Source organism: Neovison vison, chromosome 12 (genome assembly GCF_020171115.1).
Source record: "Neovison vison isolate M4711 chromosome 12, ASM_NN_V1, whole genome shotgun sequence".
Lineage (NCBI taxonomy): Eukaryota > Metazoa > Chordata > Mammalia > Carnivora > Mustelidae > Neogale > Neogale vison.
The window spans coordinates 86,868,736-86,890,002 of record NC_058102.1 but is presented as its reverse complement, the minus strand read 5'-3'; the positions used below and the strand labels follow the sequence as shown (position 1 = coordinate 86,890,002).

Sequence of the window (21,267 nt, the reverse complement as noted above, 5' to 3'; positions counted from 1 at the left end):
GACATTTCCTTCCTTGCCTTTTTTCCCACTTAGCTGGAATGTAAAAATGATGGCTGGAGGTCAGGGGGCCTAACTGGGCCCTGAGGCAGTACGCTAGGATGGCCATGGCAGATTGTTTTATTTTCTTATAATCCTTCCTTTCCTTCCTGTTGTTGCTATGATTATATGACAGGAGTATACCTCTCCACTCCACTGACTCTGGGCATGGTCTGAACTTGTTTTGGACAATGACATGTTAGGAGCCATGACACAAACAGAAGCTTTAAATATGCTTGTGTGGTTTGGCTTGCTTTCTTGCTTTTGCCATCTGCCTTGAGAAGAATACGGCGCAGTAGCTGCTGGTCCCATGATGAGGAGACACACGGAACAATTCTGAACCCAACCTACAACCTGGAGTCAGGCCAAGCCCAGCTGGTCCCAGCCAAGTTCAGCAGAGCCACATCCCGGGAGTGAAAAATAAGTGCTTCTTTGAAGCTATCACATTTTTAGAGCTATTTGTTATGTGGCATAGCTGTAATAAAAGGTGACTGATACAATGCCAGAGCAAGAAGATGGGAAGCTGGAACCACAGTGACAGGGGAGCTACCACCTGGGTCCCCCACTGCCCAGCTCTGAATTTCTTTTACCTGAGAAAGAAAAACTTTGCTCTTGTTTTTTAAGCTGCTATTAGGTTTTTCTGAGTTTTGCAGCCAAAACCAGTCCTATCACATTTCCCATTCTTTACACAATAGCCCCAACAGGCAGCTCACTAGGACTTTTGTCACTAGGCTGCCTTAACATCTTATCCATCTTCCTTTTCCTCTCCTTTCTTACCTCACTCCTATTCATCACCATTTTCCTGTATTCTTCTTAAATCCCAACCTCTCATGTTATCCCCACATTATCTCCCATGGTTTTCAAACTGCTTTGGTCCAACCCATACCCATCCCACTAAGATCTTAGCAGGCAATTACAACAGATGGCAAAAATACAGAATCCAAACCCAATGCTTTCATTAGACAAGGCAGATGCCGTACCTGTGGGGGCTTAGGAATAAGTATTTTATATATAAGTTTTATCATTTAATAAAATTGAACTCTGGCTAACAAAAGCAATGTCTTAAGCATCTACTATGTCCTAGGTAGCATCTTTTAAGCATCTACTATGACATGAAAGTTTTGTTAAAAGAATCCTAGATTATGGGGCGCCTGGGTGGCTCAGTCGTTAAGCATCTGCCTTCGGCTCAGGTCATGGTCTCGGGGTCCTGGGATCGAGCCCCACATCCAGGCTCCTTGCTCAGCAGGAAGCCTGCTTCTCCCTCTCCCTCTGTCTGCTTACTTGTAATCTCTATCTCTCTGTCAAATAAATAAATAAAATCTTAAAAAAAAAAACAATCCTAGATTAAATGCTATTTATTATTAAAAGTACACTTACCGTTATGAACACTGAATAACCTACAGAACTGCTGAATCATTACATTGTACACCCGAAACTACTACAACACTGTATGTTGATCATATTTCAATTAAAAAAGATCTTTCACATGTTAAAAACTATTTGCTAAAATAGGATTTTAGGGATGTTTGGGTGGCTCAGTCAGTTAAGCATCTGCCTTTGGCTCAGGTCATGATTCCAGAGTTCTAGAATCGAGTTCCGCATCGGGATCTTTGCTCAGCGGGGAGCCTGCTTCTCCCTCTGCCTGCTGCTCCCTCTCCTTGTGCCCCCTCTCTCTGACAAATAAATAAAATCTTTAAAATTAATAATAATAAAATAAAACAGGATTTCATTCATATGACAAATGAATGTAGGTCTTCAGTAAATCAAGATGTGAGTTGGAGAAGGCGTTGACACATCTGCCAGATGTGTAGGCAGGCAATAAGAAGACAGTTTTTATATATTTTTTGATGAATTATTCACAGACTTCTTGATTTTGACTGCCCCTTCAGAATATTAGACTCCATAAACTCTTATTTCCACTAGCAGAAACTGATAAATATCATACATACTTTTAGCTCTACACATGCTGTTATTAAGGCTAATGGATGAGTTGATAATAACATCTATCTAGATAAACTGTGACATCATCTTCAGCCACCAGACCAGGGAAGTAACTTTTACAAAGCAGAGTATATTAAAATTTCAATAGTGTGAGGATAATGTCTTGAATAAAAATGTCCTAGAAAGTAAGAGGTTAACCTTATATTTTATTATTGTACATTATGTTTACCTTTCAGCAAAAGCTATCTTACAGAAATATGATTAAATGCCACACTTCCCTTTCCCTTCCTAATCTCCCCAATACCTTGTCTCTTCCCAACACATTTGGAGGCCAGTGTGCTGATGTATACTCTGTGTGTGTGTGTGTGTGTGTGTGTGTGTGTGTGTACACATGTGTGTATGGTGGTGGCACAATCTATAAAACCCAGATTTGGGGTCTCATGTGTTTTTAGGCATTCAGAAAACTAGGAGCTTCTTATTAACTTCTCAATTAAAACAGCATCAAAAAATGTAATGATTTTATGTTGGGTTGAACAGATATTTCAACATAATTGACCATCAATTACTCCTCCCTTTAGCCTCTTACTCAGCCTTGTAAACCGTCTGCTCAGAAATAAGGCCAAAAGGTGAAATGGACTATTTGGGGTATTTTTTTTCCCTCTTTTCCATATGGCAATTCACATATACTTACTTGCATCTCAAATTCACAGGAACATGGCAAATGCAAAATATGTTATTTATCTTGTGATTACGACATAAACAATTTTGAAATTATCTTGCTCCCCAGAGATATTACGGGCCCAAACCAGACCCCTAAAGCTTAGCAGGACTGAGGGATGACTCTCGGTGATTCCCAACAGAAAGGCAGTATAATATAGTGATTTGGAGTGTGGATTTTATTTTATTTTATTTTATTTTTAATTTGACAGAGAGAGATCACAAGTAGACAGAGAGGCAGGCAGAGAGAGAGGTAGAGGGAAGCAGGCTCCCTGCTGAGCAAAGAGCCCGATGCGGGACTCGATCCCAGGACCCTGAGATCATGACCTGAGCCGAAGGCAGCGGCTTAACCCACTGAGCCACCCAGGCGCCCCGTGGAGTGTGGATTTTAGCATCACAACTGGTGTGGGTCTCAACTCGGCCACTAACTAGCTATGTGACTTCGAGCACAATTCTTAACTTTTCTGCACTTTATTTTCCACAGCTGGGGGCAACACTTTCGAATCACACACATACATGTTTAGCTTATATTTGGCTTTTAGTAAGTACTCAATAAATACTAGCTATTCTATATTATCAGAACCTACTCTTAGAGGACTTGTTTTATTCTAGTTCTACAAGTGAGATTTTGATAATCTTGACCTCAAACCTTACATCCAGGGGAAATGGAAGCACACTACAGAAGTACTCAGAAGAGGAAGCCGGTAATAAACTCAGAGAAGGCAATTCTGCAGGTTCTAAGTCCTCCCTGCTTTTGGTCATCTCAGGCTACTCTTGTGTTACCCATCTTTATAAAATCCAACTCTAGAGAAAGCATTATGCCACCCAAAGTCAGCTTCTTGAAGTTGTAATTTTCACACTATGTCTTCAAAGACAGCGTATTACCTGGCTGCTTCTGTCGGGGTTTTGGCAAATTGGTCACACATGTATGTGGGCACATGAGGATATTGCAAGGATGCAGAGATCCCTCCAGAAAGAGCTGTTTCGTCTGAGATATGTGGATCCCTCCTAGAGGAGTTTTTGGCAATGTATTGGCAGGCACCAGAGCAAGACAATAAACACCCACTTGATGAATGCTATCGATTGCCTAGAGAAACACAGAGAAAAACATTCAGTGAGATTAATTTTGCTGTCTTTGACATCCTCCTAACGTAATCCATTATTCTACTCTAGGATTTTTCCTTTTCTATCCATTCTAGGTCTAGACTCTCCTAGATTATTAAGATCTCATACATGTGAAGTTACATATTTCTTTAAGCAATGGCAGAGATCAACAGAGGATGGGTAAGATATGATCTAAATGGACAGCGGTGGATACTGATTCGTACACCTCAATATGCTCTCTCTTGAATGCTAATGTCCAAAACCTAGAGATTTGTTTTGGTTCTTTTAATATACAACACAGCTCAATTCTGTAGAGGCAAAGTATTTTTATTATGAACACAAGAGAAACCCTGGAAGTGGGCTCTGGCTTAACTGGCTCACCGAGTTACCCAGAATCCCGTCTGCAAAACACTGAGGGGAGGCCCACTGCACACTGAACCCTGGAGGTCACTGGCCCCCTCACTGCACCACCGCTCCCAGCCACACACCTGTGCTCCTGCCGAACACCAGCTGTGCATCCTTCTACACCTTTTGTGCTTTTCTTGTGTTCACATAATTTAACTATTACATCAATCGATAAAAACAGAGTGTAAAAGGACAGAGAGAGTTGTGGTTTGTTTGGAAACACTCATTAAAAAGCTATTGCTGGTAAACACAAGTTAATTCTAAAAGGTAAGGATTATGTGTTCCAGTCCCTCTGCGCATACTTGCATTCTAGTCTAACTTACAGGAAATGAAAATAGAAACCACAGACCATCCAATTAGATGTCGCTTACAGACGCAGGTTAACATGGAATGCAAACTGGTGTACTCCTACACATACTGCTCTATAGAAATGAATGCAGATATTTGTATGCTTCGTGTAAAAGTTTAATACTTGAAGAATTTCTCATTTTTATGATTCTCTGCTTCAACCACCTTTTAAAACTGACTATTAATACTAGTTCCAAACACACCTGAGAGAGTTCGACTGCATCACCTATAAATCTTACTGAAAAGAAGATACAGCCTTAGAAGAATGGATCAATGGTCATAAAAGACTGACAAGGCTTTTTATTAAAACAACTTAACAGTGCAAAGGAAGAAACCTGAACATCACATTCCTCAGACTATCCTACTAATCAACAGAGACAACTGGAAAATAGAAAGTCTGGCAGGGTTCCCAAGTCTCTGGTATTTTAGAATATATAGACAGTTAGTAAATGCTATTATCTGTAGCCTGGATTCCCCCATGAAAATACACTACCTGGCATGTCATCAATTGATCACCTTCTTTAAAAGGTGCTGAGTTAGGTATTTAGTTTATATTATACGTAGATCCAGTGTTAACCTCTGAGCTCTAACCTACCAGAACATGTGGGGTCCTTATTGCACTACTGTAGATCCAAATACTCTAAGCTGAGAAGCTAAATTACTGGGGAAATAATGCCCTCTCATTTCATACCCAAATCAGACTCCAAATGACTTACAAGAATTTGGATTAGCAAGTGAGCAGTGCATATAATTCCTACAGTTGCTTTCCAGGGAATAATAAGAAACATGTAGGGGAATTTCAATTTCTTTAATAGGGAAAAAATGTGTAATTCATCACAACATTCTACTATCATGCCTCACAATTCATTCCAAATGAAATAAGCATTTTGTTTGTTCGAAAACATGAATGGTATGAACAATATTCTCTGTGCAGGTCTGATTCTTAGCCATCTCCTTTTGGAGATCAGCCCAGTCCCACCTCTTTATAGTCTTTTCTGACCAGCCAATGCTCAGCAGATTATCTTCCTTGTCTTTTTGCTACAAATAGCCCATATTCTATCAGCTGGTAATTCAGAACCACAGGCCCCAAAGATAAAAAGAAATTTTGAAAGGCATCTAGCACTCTCGCTCATCTCAGGCTCGCATCATTTCTCTAACGTTACTACTAAGTGGCATGAATACATCCAAATGCCCCAAGCAGACAAGCAATAATGCTGGAAACACGTCCAGTAACTTAGAATCTTCTTTGTCGAAGACAGTCCATGCTTTCTTTGGACCACACATTATCCAACAAATAATTACTTGGCCTACTATTTGTGTTTGCTGACATGACTCTCAGTATACAGTATCCTGTCTACTTCAAATAATGATCTCACTGAATCCCTCCCACAGCTCTTTTATCCCCACTTTACAGGTTAGGAAATAAACTCAGTAAGGTTAAGTAACATCTGGAACTGAGGGGTGCTGCAATTCAAAGGCTGTAATTGCAAATGAAGACCAGACTCTTCTCAATATGCTACCCGTGCTACTAGTGCAACTGGTGACATATCCCTTACACAGAACCCAGGTCTTCCTCCTTCCCTAACAGCTTATCTCACCTCGCTCTCTAACTCCACAGGAAAGCTCCTTCAGAGGAAGAACAACATCTTACATTTGCTTGGACCCCTGCATGCGAGGCACCCATTACAGAACATATGTAGTAGGACTACAGCTGTTGACAAGTGGATTGATTTCTGTCACAGATGTGTTCTGCACACAGTCAGTTTAAACTTTCCTGGTTACCACACACTCAGGCACACAAAAAAGGGGGAAGAATTTGCTGAGGCAGGTCAATTCAATTGTTTTCAGCAACCTGAGCAGAAAAATACTATGTAGTCCAGAGGGAGAAACGGTACTAATTATATTATTTTGTTAATGGTACCCAGAATGTCTGAGTACTGACTGGCAAGACAAAAATAAGGTGTCACAACCAGCCCAATGAAGAGAAGACTTCCTCAGTGGCTGCCGCCACCTGTGACGGCAAAGCCAACCTGCCCGGACAGGTCCCCTGGGTGTGTGCTCACCTGCAACACTCGGCTCATCCACTGGAAACTGTCCTCCTCGGAGGCGTCGGGTCTTTGTTCCGCAACCACCACAATGCGCTCATCATAAAATACAGACACAGAAAACACAGCAATTCTAAGAGAGACAGATCAAACACATCAGGACTCCCTTCACCACCAGACCTATTTGCTTTGCTCAGTTGGAATAACAGAGAGGAGACATCCCCACCACACTACCCAGAAGTGAGTCGTTTAGAAAAGAAAATGCCACAGTTACTACCATTAAAATGAGGACTCAGAACATGTACTAAAAAGCACCACTGGCATGAACAGTGGGACAGAGTGATAAATGGGACACAGTCCCTGTCTTCATGGAGCTTGCATGTCAGACACAGAACAAATAAATATAAAATAATGTCATGTTGGAGTACACACTGGGAGGGAAAGCAAGGCAGGCCAAGGGGCAGAGCGGTGTGCGGGGCAGCCGCACCACTGAAGGCAGGGTGGTGGGGGAGTGCCTCCCTGAGGAGCGGACACTGGAGCAGAGACCTGAGTGAAGTGAGGACGCGAGCCATGCGAAGATCTGGAGGAAGAGGTTTCCGGGCAGAAGGAACGGAAAGCGAAAAGGTTCTGAGGTAGGAACGAGCTTGGCAGGTTTGAGGAACAGCAAGAAGGCCAGTGTGCCTGGAGCAGAGTAGTGAAGCAGAGAGTGGTGGGGAGAGGTCAGACCCAGGCCAGGGCAGGCAGGGGAACCTGGCAGGCCAAAGGGAGGGGGATGTTCTGAGTGAGGTCTCCGCTCAAACGTCCCCTTACTAGTGAGGCATTCCCAGACCATACTATACAAACCAGCAAGCACACTCCCACCCAGCCCCGTGTTCTTCCTACATGGCACTTAGCACCAGCCCATGTGTTCTTGATTTCTCTGTCTCTACAGTTACTGTCTGTTTCCCCTAATGAGAATGTAAGCTTCACAAGGGCAGAAAACCTGGCCAGTTTTGTTCACTGCCACATGCGTCCAGAACAGTGGCACACAGCTGGCACCCAATAAATATTTGCAGAATGGATGCTTGAAACAATGGAAGTCACTGGAGAGCTAAATATGCCCTTCCTTCATTCCACATGTATTTATTGAACACCTACTGTGTGCCACGTGCTGTGTTGAGTACCGGGAATACAACAGTGATCCAAGAGAGAGAGTCTAGTGCCCCACTAAGTTTACATCTCAGAGGAAGCCATGTCATCACAAAAACTATGCATTTTAGGAACTGATTCTCTGTGGTTTTATTAATTTTTCCTACTTCCTAAAAAACTAAAGGGACATTGAGTGCTTTAAAGATATATCTATATCTATGGATATAGATATAAAGATATATAGATATATATCCATGATTATAAACTACTAGATAGACATGAACTTCACAAATATGTACCAAGTATCTTTTCTTGTGTTAATAAGCAAAGATAAAAGGATTTGCAATTGACTTTATCCATGGAATTTGAAATTAGCACTTGTGTACTATGTCAATCTCTGTGTTAAAATGTTGTAATAATTTAGTTAGAGATGAGTAAGAGAAACAATTCTCAGATGTAAAATTCCTACAGCATAGCATCTATCTTAATTAGCCCGAATGGCACCACTTCTAATTGATGGACTGTAGGAAGTTCAATGTTTTTGCGGAATTCTCCAGAGTCCTCAAAATTCCATAAGTAGTAATAATTAAAAACTGAAGTACAGGATATGGTTATATCTTATTCCTCTCAAATCCAACCAAAGAACTTGCCATGTTAAGATAAATATTCAAAGGCCGACTCTTGTTGTGGTTAGCCAAAAATAACCCAATCACTTAGAGATTCTATAGAATACAACTCAAATCACCCTGTAAAGATACATTTAGATTCCATTGGAAGTGCTAACATTTGAATTTGTATTACTCACCTTCCTCTATAAACAGTCTTTATTGATTCAACAGCCAATCCAGTAGCAACAATGTCATCAGCATTATGTCTTCGACCACTAACCATCAGTAACCCATCCATTTTTCCAACCACGAACACCAAACTGCCCTGAAAGGTAACAACAATTTACCTTGATTTCCATTATTTAAATACTAAAACATATATTTTACTTGAAATGGAGCACATCAAAAATATAAGAAAACAACACAATATTTTATGGATTCTTTTTTTTTTTTAAAGATTTTATTTATTTATTTGACAGAGAGAGATGACAAGTAGACGGAGAGGCAGACAGAGAGAGAGATAGAGGGAAGCAGGCTCCCTGCTGAACAGAGAGCCCGATGCGGGACTCGATCCCAGGACCCCGAGATATGACCTGAGCCGAAGGCAGCGGCTTAACCCACTGAGCCACCCAGGCGCCCCTATTTTATGGATTCTAAAAGAGTGTTGTATGCCTCAAAAATCGGGGAGGGGGAATCAGTAGCATATTACAATTTATTATAGTATAAGAAAGGAATTAATTTATATTTATTCTCGGAAAGGAATTTTGTAAGAAAACAACTAGGATTCTGCACAAGTATAGTTTCTTTCCTTACCCACGATGCCAGATTATGTACCTATTCACAACACGGATGCAAAGAAAAAAATTGTGAACCATTTAATACTGGAATTAGGAAAAAATTAAAAGAGCTGAATGTGAGAATGCTTGTTTTAGATTTATAAGGGTAATGCGGTTTCCATCCAGCAAGATTAGAAACAGGTTATTAAAGGTCTAAGAAACAGTGGAGGAGCCTCTCCTTTCCAAAAAGGTAACACAGCTGCAGGACACATTGCTGTCAATGCCCTAAAAGCATCACTGTACAAGTAATACTTCTCAGTAATTCTCCTAAACCCATTTGCAATAAATTGACTTTTCTGTTCATTACACAAGTCCTAAATTTCCTGGCCAATGTACACATACTCAATTATCTGGTAGTCATCTCCACATGAACGTCAGTCATTGAGTTATCACACACAATGTAATGTGACTCACCGATGGGGTTATTCGAGTAAAACAGAGCTTCTAGCCTCAGAAAGCTACTGGTTAATCTCAGAAGATGGAAAAGAAATTTCCAACATAGTCTGAAAAGTACTATGGTGGAATAAACAGAGAGAAAGACAGACACAGATCTCCACTTCTCCATTTCCTTCACAGCTGAACTTTCAGCTGGGCGTGGCTGACCTAAAAAAAGAGCGTATTTCAGTGCCCCCGACCAATGAGCCATAAGAAGTGCTGCTCAGGATCTTCAGGAAATCCTCCTTAAGAGATGGTAGGACTATACTCTATCCTGTTTCCTGGAATGCAGATGAGACGCCGCAGCCCCATCTTGGACCTCAGTCATGAAGAGGTAAACTAAAAGGGAATGGGTTTTGTAGAACTTTTTGGTGCTGAGAGAAGTCAAGATAGTAGCTCTAGATTTCTCCTTCTAGGACAGCGATAGATAGGATACCTCCCCTTAGAGGTAAGCCGTCAGGTATGCCCTGCCCCCACAAATGGTGGGGAAGAAATAAAATCAGATCTTTTCTCACGTAACTTGAGTCGGTAAGAGGAGAAGAAAGACTAAGGAGGTCATTAGAGTTGGATGGAGATATATGAACTTAACTATGATCACGAATGTCTGTTCCTCATAAAATACAATCAAACTTCCCACTGTCATATAAAACCCTTCATGATCTGCCTCCTCTCTACCTTCCTTGTTGGCTCATGAAGCTAACTGTGAGCTCTCTGAGAAGAGATTTTTGTATCCTAAATGTATCTGTAAACCCAGTGCCTGTAAACACCATTTGCTGGAAAGCAAACTGATTTCAAGGTGTAGTGCTGCTAGTTTGTATGAAAATGACTTGTGCACTATTTATGATGGTTTCCCTTTGCTAAGATAACTTTTTTCAGCACTCTTCTAACTTACTGAAACACAGAAATCAAATCAAAGAAATGGAGCAAGAATAAATGAAGAGGCTTTTTTTTTTTTAAAGATTTTTTTATGTATTTATTTGACAGATCGAGAGAGAGAGAGAGATAAAGAGAGGGGCTGGGGGAACACAAGTAAGCAGGAGTGGGAGAGGGAAAAGCAGGCTTCCCACTGAGCAGGGAGCCTGATGTAGGTCTCAATCCCAGGACCCAGGGATCACGACCTGAGCCGAAGGCAGACGCTTAACAACTGAGCCACCCACGTGCCCTAAATGAAGAGCTTTTTGAAAGTTAAAGTCTTAGTTTGAAGGAGTCAAATTAACTCAGGTAACAAAAGCAATAAATATTAACTCAGTTTATGATATTCTTACAAAAACTGCTCTAAATCTAAGAGAGGCCCTGTAATACTCTTGAATCCAAAGTATTGGATTAATATTCTTTTTTATTTTTTAAAGATTTTATTTATTTATTTGACAGACAGAGATCACAAGTAGGCAGAGAGGCAGGCAGAGAGAGAGAGAGGGAAGCAGGCTCCCTGCTGAGCAGAGAGCCCGATGCGGGACTCAATCCCAGGATCCTGAGATCATGACCTGAGATGAAGGCAGCGGCTTAACCCACTGAGCCACCCAGGCGCCCTGGATTAATATTCTTAATCCAAACTTGTTCTGTTCTGTGACAGAAACTTTTGTAAAGTACAAATATCTGGATCAGATACAACAAAACAAACATGAATCTATCACTTACCGGCCCCACAAACCCCAAGAGTCCTGACCGGATGAAGGGCACATCCCCAACAGGAGAGCCTGCAGAATTCACTGGAATCACCTAGAAGACAGAAAGCAGTGAAAATATTTGCTTTTTCTTAAAATATGTATTTGATTTTTTAAAAGTCTTTTAAAAAATTACAGTAGTGATATACACTTGTTGAAAACTTAAAATTATATAAATAGTGACTTCAGTATTACCACCTTTAAGGGATAAACATTAACAATTTGTTGTGATTCCCTTGGATTTTTCATAAGTACATATATTAACATATTAAGAATTTATATTTGTGAAAGAAATCATATTATATATACTGTTTCTCAACCTGCTTTTTCCCATACTATATATTTTTCACATAACATGTATTTTGGATATCTCTACAAGTTAGTGATTGTTGCTCTAGCTCTGTTTGTTCAATAGTTCCATGATACATCACCACATTGTGGATAGGATAGTGTAGTCCTTGAAGTCAGATGTGAGCTCAATTTTTGGCTCTGCCACTTACTAGTAATCTCCTGGACTTCCCGAACCCTCGGTTTCTTTGGCCATAAAATAGAACTCCCAATGCCTCTCGCAGTTTTAGGGTAAAGATTAAGGGAATGTAAACAGATCTGCAGATGTAAGCACAGTGTTTGGCCCAGAGCTGGTCCTCAGGAAATTATGAGAATTTAGTACTATTACAGTGTAAGCAGTCTTTCTGACTAGGCAGGCCATCTAATTTTACTATTATAAATGTGCTTCATGGAATCCTGCTGTATAGATTTCTGTGTATTTGTACTAAAGGCATGAGCCGTTTCAAGTTTTTCTCACCAATAGCTCATTTTTATTTTAAAAAAGATTTTATTTGTTTATTTGAGAGAGAGAGAGAGGGAGAGGGAGAGGGAGAGAGAATCTCAAGCAGACCCTACACCGAACACAGAGCCCAACATGGGGCTCAATCCCGCAACCATGCAATCATGACCTGAGCCCAAACCAAGGGTTGGAGGCTGAAAAATCCTTTTAGGATTTTTATTCCACTTCACTATCATTAAATTTATGCTGCAAATTTCAAAATCTTCTCATCATTACGGACCTAGCAGTTTGATATTAAAGTCTGAGAATTTTGACTAGACTGCTGCTCTTGTACGAAAGGCAGCATAATAAAATATTATCAGTATCTTCAAACATTGCTTGGGGATCTTGTTTATAGTAAGGAAAATGCAATAATGAAAAATTCAGATATTGGAAACCTACATACTCCAAGCATTTAAAAAGAAGAGAAGTAGCACGAGATTTAAAGTAGTAAAATGTACAGACACTCAGCACAGGTAATTAGTCACCTGTGAGAGCAAATCAAGAGCCTGGCAATAAACCTGTTAAGAATTTATCAATTTCTTGATTAAGGTGAATTGGTCACAACTCTTGAAGGCAGGCCAAGATTGTAGTAGCAATAATGATGATGTGATGCTTGATGGTAATAACAGACATTTCATAATTTATATTCTACTAGGCTATGTAAACACAGATGATGGTCAGCTCAGGAGTTCTTAACCTTTCCTGGCTACTACATCATTCATATAGATAACACTGTCCCATCAGTTACATCTGTTGCTACATGATCTTATAATGGTACGTACCAATAATGGTAGGTAGACAGATGTGCCCTGGCATACTGAGACGGAGAATCAATTCTAGAAAAAGGAAGCTCCAAGAACCGAAAATTGGTAGTGCTCATATAATAAGCCCTATCTAATTATAATGGTCCATAAAATGGGCATAGAAAGTTTTCTGTTCCCTAAAAGCTACCCTGAGGCAGGTTAATCCCAATTATGAAATATAGGCAATTTATTATACCTGTTCTGATTTCCAGGCTCACCAGGAAAACTTTCATTACCATTTGTCTTCACATGTGCAACTGTCTACAGGACAACAATGTCCTGGTTCTACTAGAATATGAGCTATCTGAGGAGCTTTGTTTTCCTGATATACCACAAGCCTCTAGGATACTGCCAGACACCCAGAAGGTGCTCAGTAAGTATTTGCTGACTGAAAGACTGAATAATGGGAGTAGTCTGCCCCTGGCACAGGAGAGTTCTTCATTAGTAACCTGGTATTCTGGTTGATACCAGTCTTCACAGGCTTAGGTTAACTTGAGTCTACTCTGGAGAGAGGAATCGATTGTCAACGTACTCTTAAAGTTAAATATATGGGCTTTATACAAAACTCCGATTCACCAGAATGAACTTTAGTGAGGCCTCTTACTCTTCCTTTACTTTACAGATAAACAGTACTTACCGTGTGCCGGGGCTTTTCTAAGCCTTTTTCAAACATAAAATCAATTAGTCCAGGACAATCCTGTGAGATAGGTATTATGATTTTTCACATTTTAAAGATAAAGAAATTGAGGCACAGAGAGGTTAAGGAACTCCCCCGAGGTCAGCTATTAAGTGGCAGAATTAGGATTTGAACTCAAGCAGCCTAACTCCAGAGTACCCTCTCTTAGCTGCTCCATTAGGCTACTTCCTGCAGGCTAGCTCATTTGACTTTGTGATACCCTGACCCCATCAAGTAAGTTTCCCCCAAAACTTTCATATCATGTACCTCAAATGTATTTTTGGTCACCCCAGCAAGCCCAAAGTACATCATGCCTCCTGTTCTGGAGCTCACACAGATTTCTCCAATTTCATCTGTCCTGCAGAGTTGGGGAGGTCCATCAGGTCTCACAATGCACATCACCCCTAGTGTGTAGAAAATATGGTTAAGGGGAAGAGATTCTGGAAAACCTTTGTAAAGTAACAGCTTCAACCCTGCGAACCCAGGAAAGCTTTGCATTTACTGAGTGGCAGTAATTAGAATACCAAACAGGAATGTCAAAAATAGACCTGATACTACATAGATATATTTCAAATGTCCATCTTTTAGCCCTTGTAATAAACAAATAATTTTTAAAATTCAGCAAATAAAACTACAACAGATGCGGACCAAAGTTTCAAAGACCATATATATATTTTTTTAAAGATTTTACTTATTTATTTAAAGAAAGAGAGAGAGAGAGAGTGAGTGTGTGTGTGTGTGGGCAGGAAGAGGGGAAAAGGGAGAGGGATAGAGAGAATCTCAAACAGACTCTGCACAGAGTACAGAGCACAACATGGGGCTGGATCTTATGACCCCAAGATCATGTCCTGAGCTGAAGTCAAGAGTTAGACGCTTACTGACTGAGCCACTCAGATGCTCTTCAAGACAGTAACATATTAAAAATGACTACAAAGTCCAAAGAAACAGGTTAAATCAAACTCACTCAAGGAAGCAGTACGCTCTAACTTTCTGCCAGCAGCAATGTCTTGGCAATTACAGTGAAAACCAGACAACTTTAGCTCAACTCATACTTAAGCTTTCCATATGAAAAATTCTATCAAATCATTCAATTAAATCATACAATACTGCTGGAAAGTAAGTACAATTAGAATCACTGAACCAGTAGAGAGGTTTTGAGAACTTAAATGGCTCAGTGCTAAATTCTGTATTCCTGGGTGAGGGTATCATATTTTATCAGGCTTTACTACTATCTCTAATGACAAATCTTTATGGAAAAGCAAAAAATGCTATGGAGTACTCACCACCAGGCATTACGTGGCCCACATCCTGGACTGTCAGTGCTGAATTTTTATCTTCAGTATTGACCCGTATTACCCCATAGCTCAATCCATTCATTGAGAGAATAGCTCTTCCTGGCAAAGGGGCCCCTGGAACTCCAGGCCTGAAATCAAAATAAACTCATCAAATTTGTCAAATTACATATTATCAAGATAAAAGTACAAATATGTAAGAAAACAAATTTCCTCTAGCTACCACACATCAAAAAATACTTTTCTCTGCCAAAAACATGTCAAATTAACCAACATCACATGTACAAAGCACAGGCCACATTTATTCAGTCAGAAAAAATAAATTTTAAACCCAATATTAAGAATTTATTGGCTTGGGTGTACTTTCCATACTTAAGCTGTAATCAAGAATAGCTTATTTGTAGTCTAAGATGCTAACGAAGGAGTCTGAAGAGCAAAACAGCACAGAAAAAGAACTCATTCACAAACACGAGATGAGAATAATTAAAGTAAATTTTCAGTTTACCAGTTACTCTTAGGGCAAGAGTGGGGAAAATAAACGAGATGCTTCAAACTGCTTTACCAAGTCAGTTTCACTTTTAGGCTGCTGAAGCAGAAATTAGCACCCCTTGTCACTGGCTGGTAAATACTGCACACCTGATTGGAGTTGTAACATACATCAAGGGCACTGACATTCTGGACAATACCTGCGGATTGCAACAGTCATGGCTTCAGCAGAAGTAGCGCACGGACAGATGGCCTCGGGTTTCAGTCCATGGCTTTGGAACAGACTCAGGAAGGCATCACAGGACGACACAGACCCTAAGGAGTTGGAACAGATCAACTTGAAAGCTGAAATTGTGATTTTCATTACCGCGGAAAACTGGTCAAGAGTGGAGAGCAGACACATTTGCTTTTCATGAGAACTCTCACTGGGCATCATGAATTCCATATGGATATTTCACTTGTCCTGTGAGATGGTGGATACGTTTCAAGGACAAATAAATGTTCATCCAGTCCACAAAATAGGTCACTGACGCTATTCAAAGTCACAATTTGGGATAGGGCTGCTCCTATCAAACAGCCCGATAGCGGAGATGCGCTGCACCCACAGGCAGCTCGTCTGGAAGCGAGCAACTCTTCCCACAGTAACTAGTTTAACTAGTATAGTGCTAATATTCTCTTCAGTGTGCTATTCTCCAATCTGTTTCTTATTAAGGTCAACCCCAAACCTGTATTTATACCAAGATGACTACTATACCACTGTGACTACTGACAGAAATCCATTTATGGCAAAGAACACACTTTCTAATGCTTTACCTGATTCTACTTGGAGTGTTGGTGCTTGTAGGGCAAAGCAGGTAACATGGTAAGATCTCTAAAAGCTTTCCCAAAGTCCTCTGATTTGTTCATAGCAGGAATATACATAAAGTCCTGACACCTGGTCATACCAGGTCACCATCTTATCTCTCCTTGGAGTCACATGATAGAAAAAGGATATAAATGAGTGAGCGAGAAGGGGTGTTTTTGAAAGCTTATAGGAGATGTGGTGTATCTATTCATTGGAATGTTATATGGCAATGAAAAGGAACAAAGCACGAACACATGTTACAACACAGATGAATCTTGAAAACATGCTACATGAAAGAAGCCAACTGAAAAAGACCACATGTAGTAGGACTGCATTTATATGAAATGTCCAGAGCAGATAAATCTGAGACAGAAGGCGGATGAGCAGTTGCCTAGGGCTAGGGGACAGAGAGGGAGAAATGGAGAGTGAGTGCTGATGGATATGGGAACTTAGTTCACGGCGATAGGTGCATAACTGAGCATATTCTGAAACCACTGAACTGTACACTTTATTTATTATTTATTTTTAAAAAGATTTTATTTATTTATTTATTTGACAGACAGAGATCACACGTAGGCAGAGAGGCAGGCAGAGAGAGAGGGAGGAAAGCAGGCTCCCTGCTAAGCAGAGAGCCTGAGGAGGGGCTCGATCCCAGGACCCTGAGACCATAAACTAAGCCGAAGGCAGAGGCTTAACCCAATGAGCCACCTAGGCACCCCCAAACTGTATACTTTAAATGGGTGAGTTTTACGGTATGTGAATTACATTTCCATGCAGATATTAAAAAAAAAAAAAAAAAAGAGAGAAGCTTATAGAAAGGGGGCAAAAACCTCAACCTACCAAAGGAAAGGATATTCCCAGACCCACACTCTAGAAATACTCACAGGGATTAGCTCCATCAGTTACAATTAACATTCGGAGGGAACTCAAGCTCACATCTCTTTGGTCCCGATGTGCCATCATAGCCCAGTGCAAGTCTCGACATTTTACTAAAGCTACCTTGGCTAGAAATTCAAAAGGGATAAAGTTAACACACACGTACGTGCTAAAATTGGTATATATTTAATATACTACCATAAAAACACTTTTACTTATTTTAGGGATCATGATTCTCACTTACAGAAAATATAAAAGGCTTCAAAGAGATGGTGTCAGGTGCACTGAAGCACTAACAGCTGACAGGACACACAGTTATTTTGTTTACTGGGATCTGTGGGCAGGCCACATAGCTGAGCAAAGGCAGCTTTAAACACTGAAGCACCCAATGAATCTAATTCGGGGCTCAGATTTAAGCAAATTCATCTCAACTCTTAAGAAAGGACGTCGAGTGAGGTGAGACAGCCAACACACCTGATTTTAGAGTGACTGAATTCTAAAACCTATCAAGCCACCAAGGCATAGAATTATGTCTCTAGAAGAGCAATTTGAAAATCCCTGAAATCTTAGTTCAAACAGGCACATAATTAAAGCTCATATGCTATGTATAATTACCTTTGTGGGCATGTACTCTTTGGACCCAAGAGAGGGGGCAAGTCTTCATAACAGAGTAGGGCACGCTAATTGTATGCATCTTATTCATTACATTCTGAAAAGCGAAGAAAGAGAAAAAGTTATCAATACCCAATACATACTGAGCATTTTAAAACCGAACAGATGTTTTTAATGATTTTAATCATACAAATAATACATGCTCTTTGAAAAAAAAATCTGAAATATTAACTCTAAGGTTAAAGTCTCCTTCGCTACCTATCCTCAAGCTTGGTTCCCTCCTCTCCACCTCAGAGATCATCGGTTATGAATCTGGCATTTATCCCCCCAGTCCTTTTTCTAAGTATTTACAAACATATTTGTCCCCATAGAAAGATTAAATGTATTTATTTTATTTTATTTATTTTTTGATTAAATGTATTTTTTAAAAAGATTTTATTTATTTATTTGACAGATAGAGATCACAAGGAGGCAGAGAGGCAGGCAGAGAGAGAGGAGAGGGGAAGCAAGCTCCCCACTGAACAGAGAGCCTGATGCGGGGCTCGATCCCAGGACCCTGAGATCATGACCTGAGCTGAAGGCAGAGGCTTTAACCCACTGAGCCACCCAGGCGCCCAATTAAATGTACTTTTAACATAAAAGGCATCATATCATCATATGTTGGCAGCTTGCTTTTTTCATTTAAATTGCTTTAGGGTTAAATCTATGCATATCAGTCTAAGAGATCGACAGAATTCTTTTTGAACTGCTGCATACTATTCCACAGTATGACTATATCACAAATTATTTAGGCCACTTCTCTGTTATTGACAACATTTTTGCTATTCTAGACAATGTTTCAAGGGATACGTTTATACTTACTTCCGGGCGCATATGTGCAAGTGTTTGTCTATAGTAGACACAGAAAAGTAGTACTGCTGGGTCATAGGATATGTGCTTTAAACATTCTACAGACACGCCAAACCGCCCTCTAACCCACGAGGTGCTTTCATCAACTGCATGCTCATCACACACCACAAAGAGGTGGGTATTACAAAGCAAGAAATCGGAGTTTCCCTGATTCTTAGAGGAGGCCCTCCTCAGACTTATTATGTGTCGCGGAACATTTTACAACTGAATGAGCTGACAGGGTCATGCAATTTGTGTCTCTCCTGAGCCCCAAACCACACACACCCAGGACTCCCTGTCCCCAAAGAGATCCAGTGCACAGAATAACTAAGTCTTGGTATTTAGACGGCCCATTTTTTTTACCACCTAAGTGGCCCCTCAAGAAGATACCGTTGTAAACCTCCCTCCCCCAGTTTCTAGCTATGGTGACAAATCTTTGGATTTCAAGGACAAAATGGTGTTAATACCAATTCTTTAAACATGTCCCTATCTTGCTCTTTGTATCACAAAGAGAAAATTCCCTCTAACTCCTTGAAAGGGTGTTCTAACCTCTGATCAAAAAAACAAAATGGGAGGGTCTTCAGAAATGAGCTAGAAAATACGTACACTCAAGGAAGAGGCTCTTACTACTTTCAGGTGTCCTGGGTGAAAGGGGATCCTCCTCCTCTTCCCCCAGGCTTCACTGTCTATTCTTTGTCAGATCCCTGCAATGCGCAGGGAAGCTGGACGAGATTTTCTCTTGAAGGTCCTCTGCAACTCTCAGATCGTTTATCTCTCAACATGCTATATACATGGTAGCTTTTCCCACTTCAGTGGCCCTCTCTACCTCCACCCTTAAAATATCTCTATAATGGCTAAATCTTACCCATTTCTCAAAGTCCAACTCAACTTTCTTCTAGAAAATGGTGATCCTAGAGCAGGGAGGTACTCCCCTTGGCCTAATTTCCACAGCATGTTACCTGTTCCTCTATTACAGAAGCAGCCTGATCTACCTTGTTACTCTATTAATTGTTGCATTGAGTCATCCAATATATTTCGCCCAATGGAAAGATCAGATGTCATTAAGCACAGCTGCCATGTTCTAAATACATTTATGTAATCCTTTCTTCAGAAAAGATAAGAGGTAAATCTCAAACATACTTTTGTTAATCATAAATAAATATATAGTCATTTGCAGAAAAGTGGGACTATGATGGTTGATGTTTTAAAAAATGTTGATCCTAAGTTCTCCCACAAACTGCTGTGTGAAAGGTATACCCAACCACACACTGAAGAAAAAACAGAATTACATTCTCCTTGGAAAAAAGTTACCATTTGTATTATAAATCCTTCTAGAAAATGTTACTCATCTCTAGGGAGCTTAAATTTCAAACAAACACAGTGATATGCTTTGATTAGCTAGCACAACACTGACCTAAATTATAAGCACAATTTACACTGGAGGCCATAATTCTTTTTTTTTTTTTTTAAGATTTTATTTATTTATTTGACAGAGAGAGAGAGATCACAAGTAGGCAGAGCAGCAGGCAGAGAGGGGGGGGGAAGTGGGCTCCCCGCTGAGCAGAGAGCCCGATGTGGGGCTCTATCCCAGGACCCTGAGATCATGACCTAACCCACTGAGCCACCCAGGAGCCCCTGAAGCCATAATTCTGAGGAGCTTACCGCAAACATGCCATGCCACAACCCGGCATCCTTCTTAAAGTCCAAAACATTTACTACTGTCTCCCCTAAAATTTAAAAAAAAGGAAAAACAAAAGGAAATCATCTTTAGTGTTAATCAGCAAAATTGTCTCACCTGTCTCTATTAAACAACTGATTTGATACTTCTGAAGAAATCACTAAAAGCTCTCACAGTCTTTTAATTACTTAAGGGACCCCCTCAAACTGGTGAGGGGACTGAACATTGGTCTCAGAAAAGATAGAGTTTGAAATTCGTTATGATGTAGGGACTGTCTTCCAAGAGATAATATTTTTTTCCTAATGATATAGAGAACACATGATTATTTTAGAAACTTTTCAAGTTTCATAAATACGTGTAAAAAAATTTACTTCCTAGAGAAAATTTAAAAGTTGGTATGTGTGTATAATATAACACACACACACATACACACACAAGCATAATTCTATCTAGACAGATCCCTACCATAATAAAATTGGCATACTGCTCTATATCTAAATTGTTTCCATTTAATGATATATTGAAACAATTTCCCTATATCTTTAATATTCAAGAACAGGAGTCTTAATGCCTCAGGGAATAACACACTACTTGAGCACATTATAATTTAATCAATCCCTATTTTCTGGCATTTTGATTGCTTCCATTATACATACATATATACATTTTACCAAACAAGAATGCTGCTCTTTAAAGAACATGTATTCACTTGTTTCCTCTTATGAAAGGAAAATTAAAAAGGTAATATTATAAAGAACATTCTAAGACAAACAGTCATTACACTAGATCAACATATCTAAAGTTCAACAATACAGAATAGGTTTTTGTGTTATAATTTGTGCCTTTTGGTAGTCAGATTTCTTTGACTCTAACTCCAATGTACAGCTGACGTCAACTCCACATACACAGGAAGACAGGGATATCCAACATTCTGCAGCTAGTAAACACATGGTTTTAATTTGTTTTCTATTTCTACACTCTAGAAATCATGCTTTACATATCTGGTTTGCCCAGAA

The 21,267-nt window shown here is 40.0% G+C and overlaps 1 protein-coding gene across 3 annotated transcripts in view; it reads right to left on the bottom strand.

Annotated features, from left to right (window-relative positions):
• DIP2B (disco interacting protein 2 homolog B) overlaps nt 1-21,267 on the bottom strand; it is a 222,118-nt gene that overhangs the window by 32,430 nt on the left and 168,421 nt on the right. For all 3 annotated transcript variants that reach the window (XM_044226282.1, XM_044226280.1, XM_044226281.1), the window contains 10 exons: nt 20,236-20,300; nt 17,689-17,782; nt 17,082-17,201; nt 15,554-15,668; nt 14,859-14,998; nt 13,843-13,979; nt 11,242-11,322; nt 8,530-8,657; nt 6,615-6,729; nt 3,580-3,781 (listed from right to left, as the gene is read on the bottom strand). In XM_044226282.1, coding sequence (XP_044082217.1) covers nt 3,580-3,781; nt 6,615-6,729; nt 8,530-8,657; nt 11,242-11,322; nt 13,843-13,979; nt 14,859-14,998; nt 15,554-15,668; nt 17,082-17,201; nt 17,689-17,782; nt 20,236-20,300 — 1,197 coding nt within the window. The remainder of the gene's footprint in view (nt 1-3,579; nt 3,782-6,614; nt 6,730-8,529; nt 8,658-11,241; nt 11,323-13,842; nt 13,980-14,858; nt 14,999-15,553; nt 15,669-17,081; nt 17,202-17,688; nt 17,783-20,235; nt 20,301-21,267) is intronic.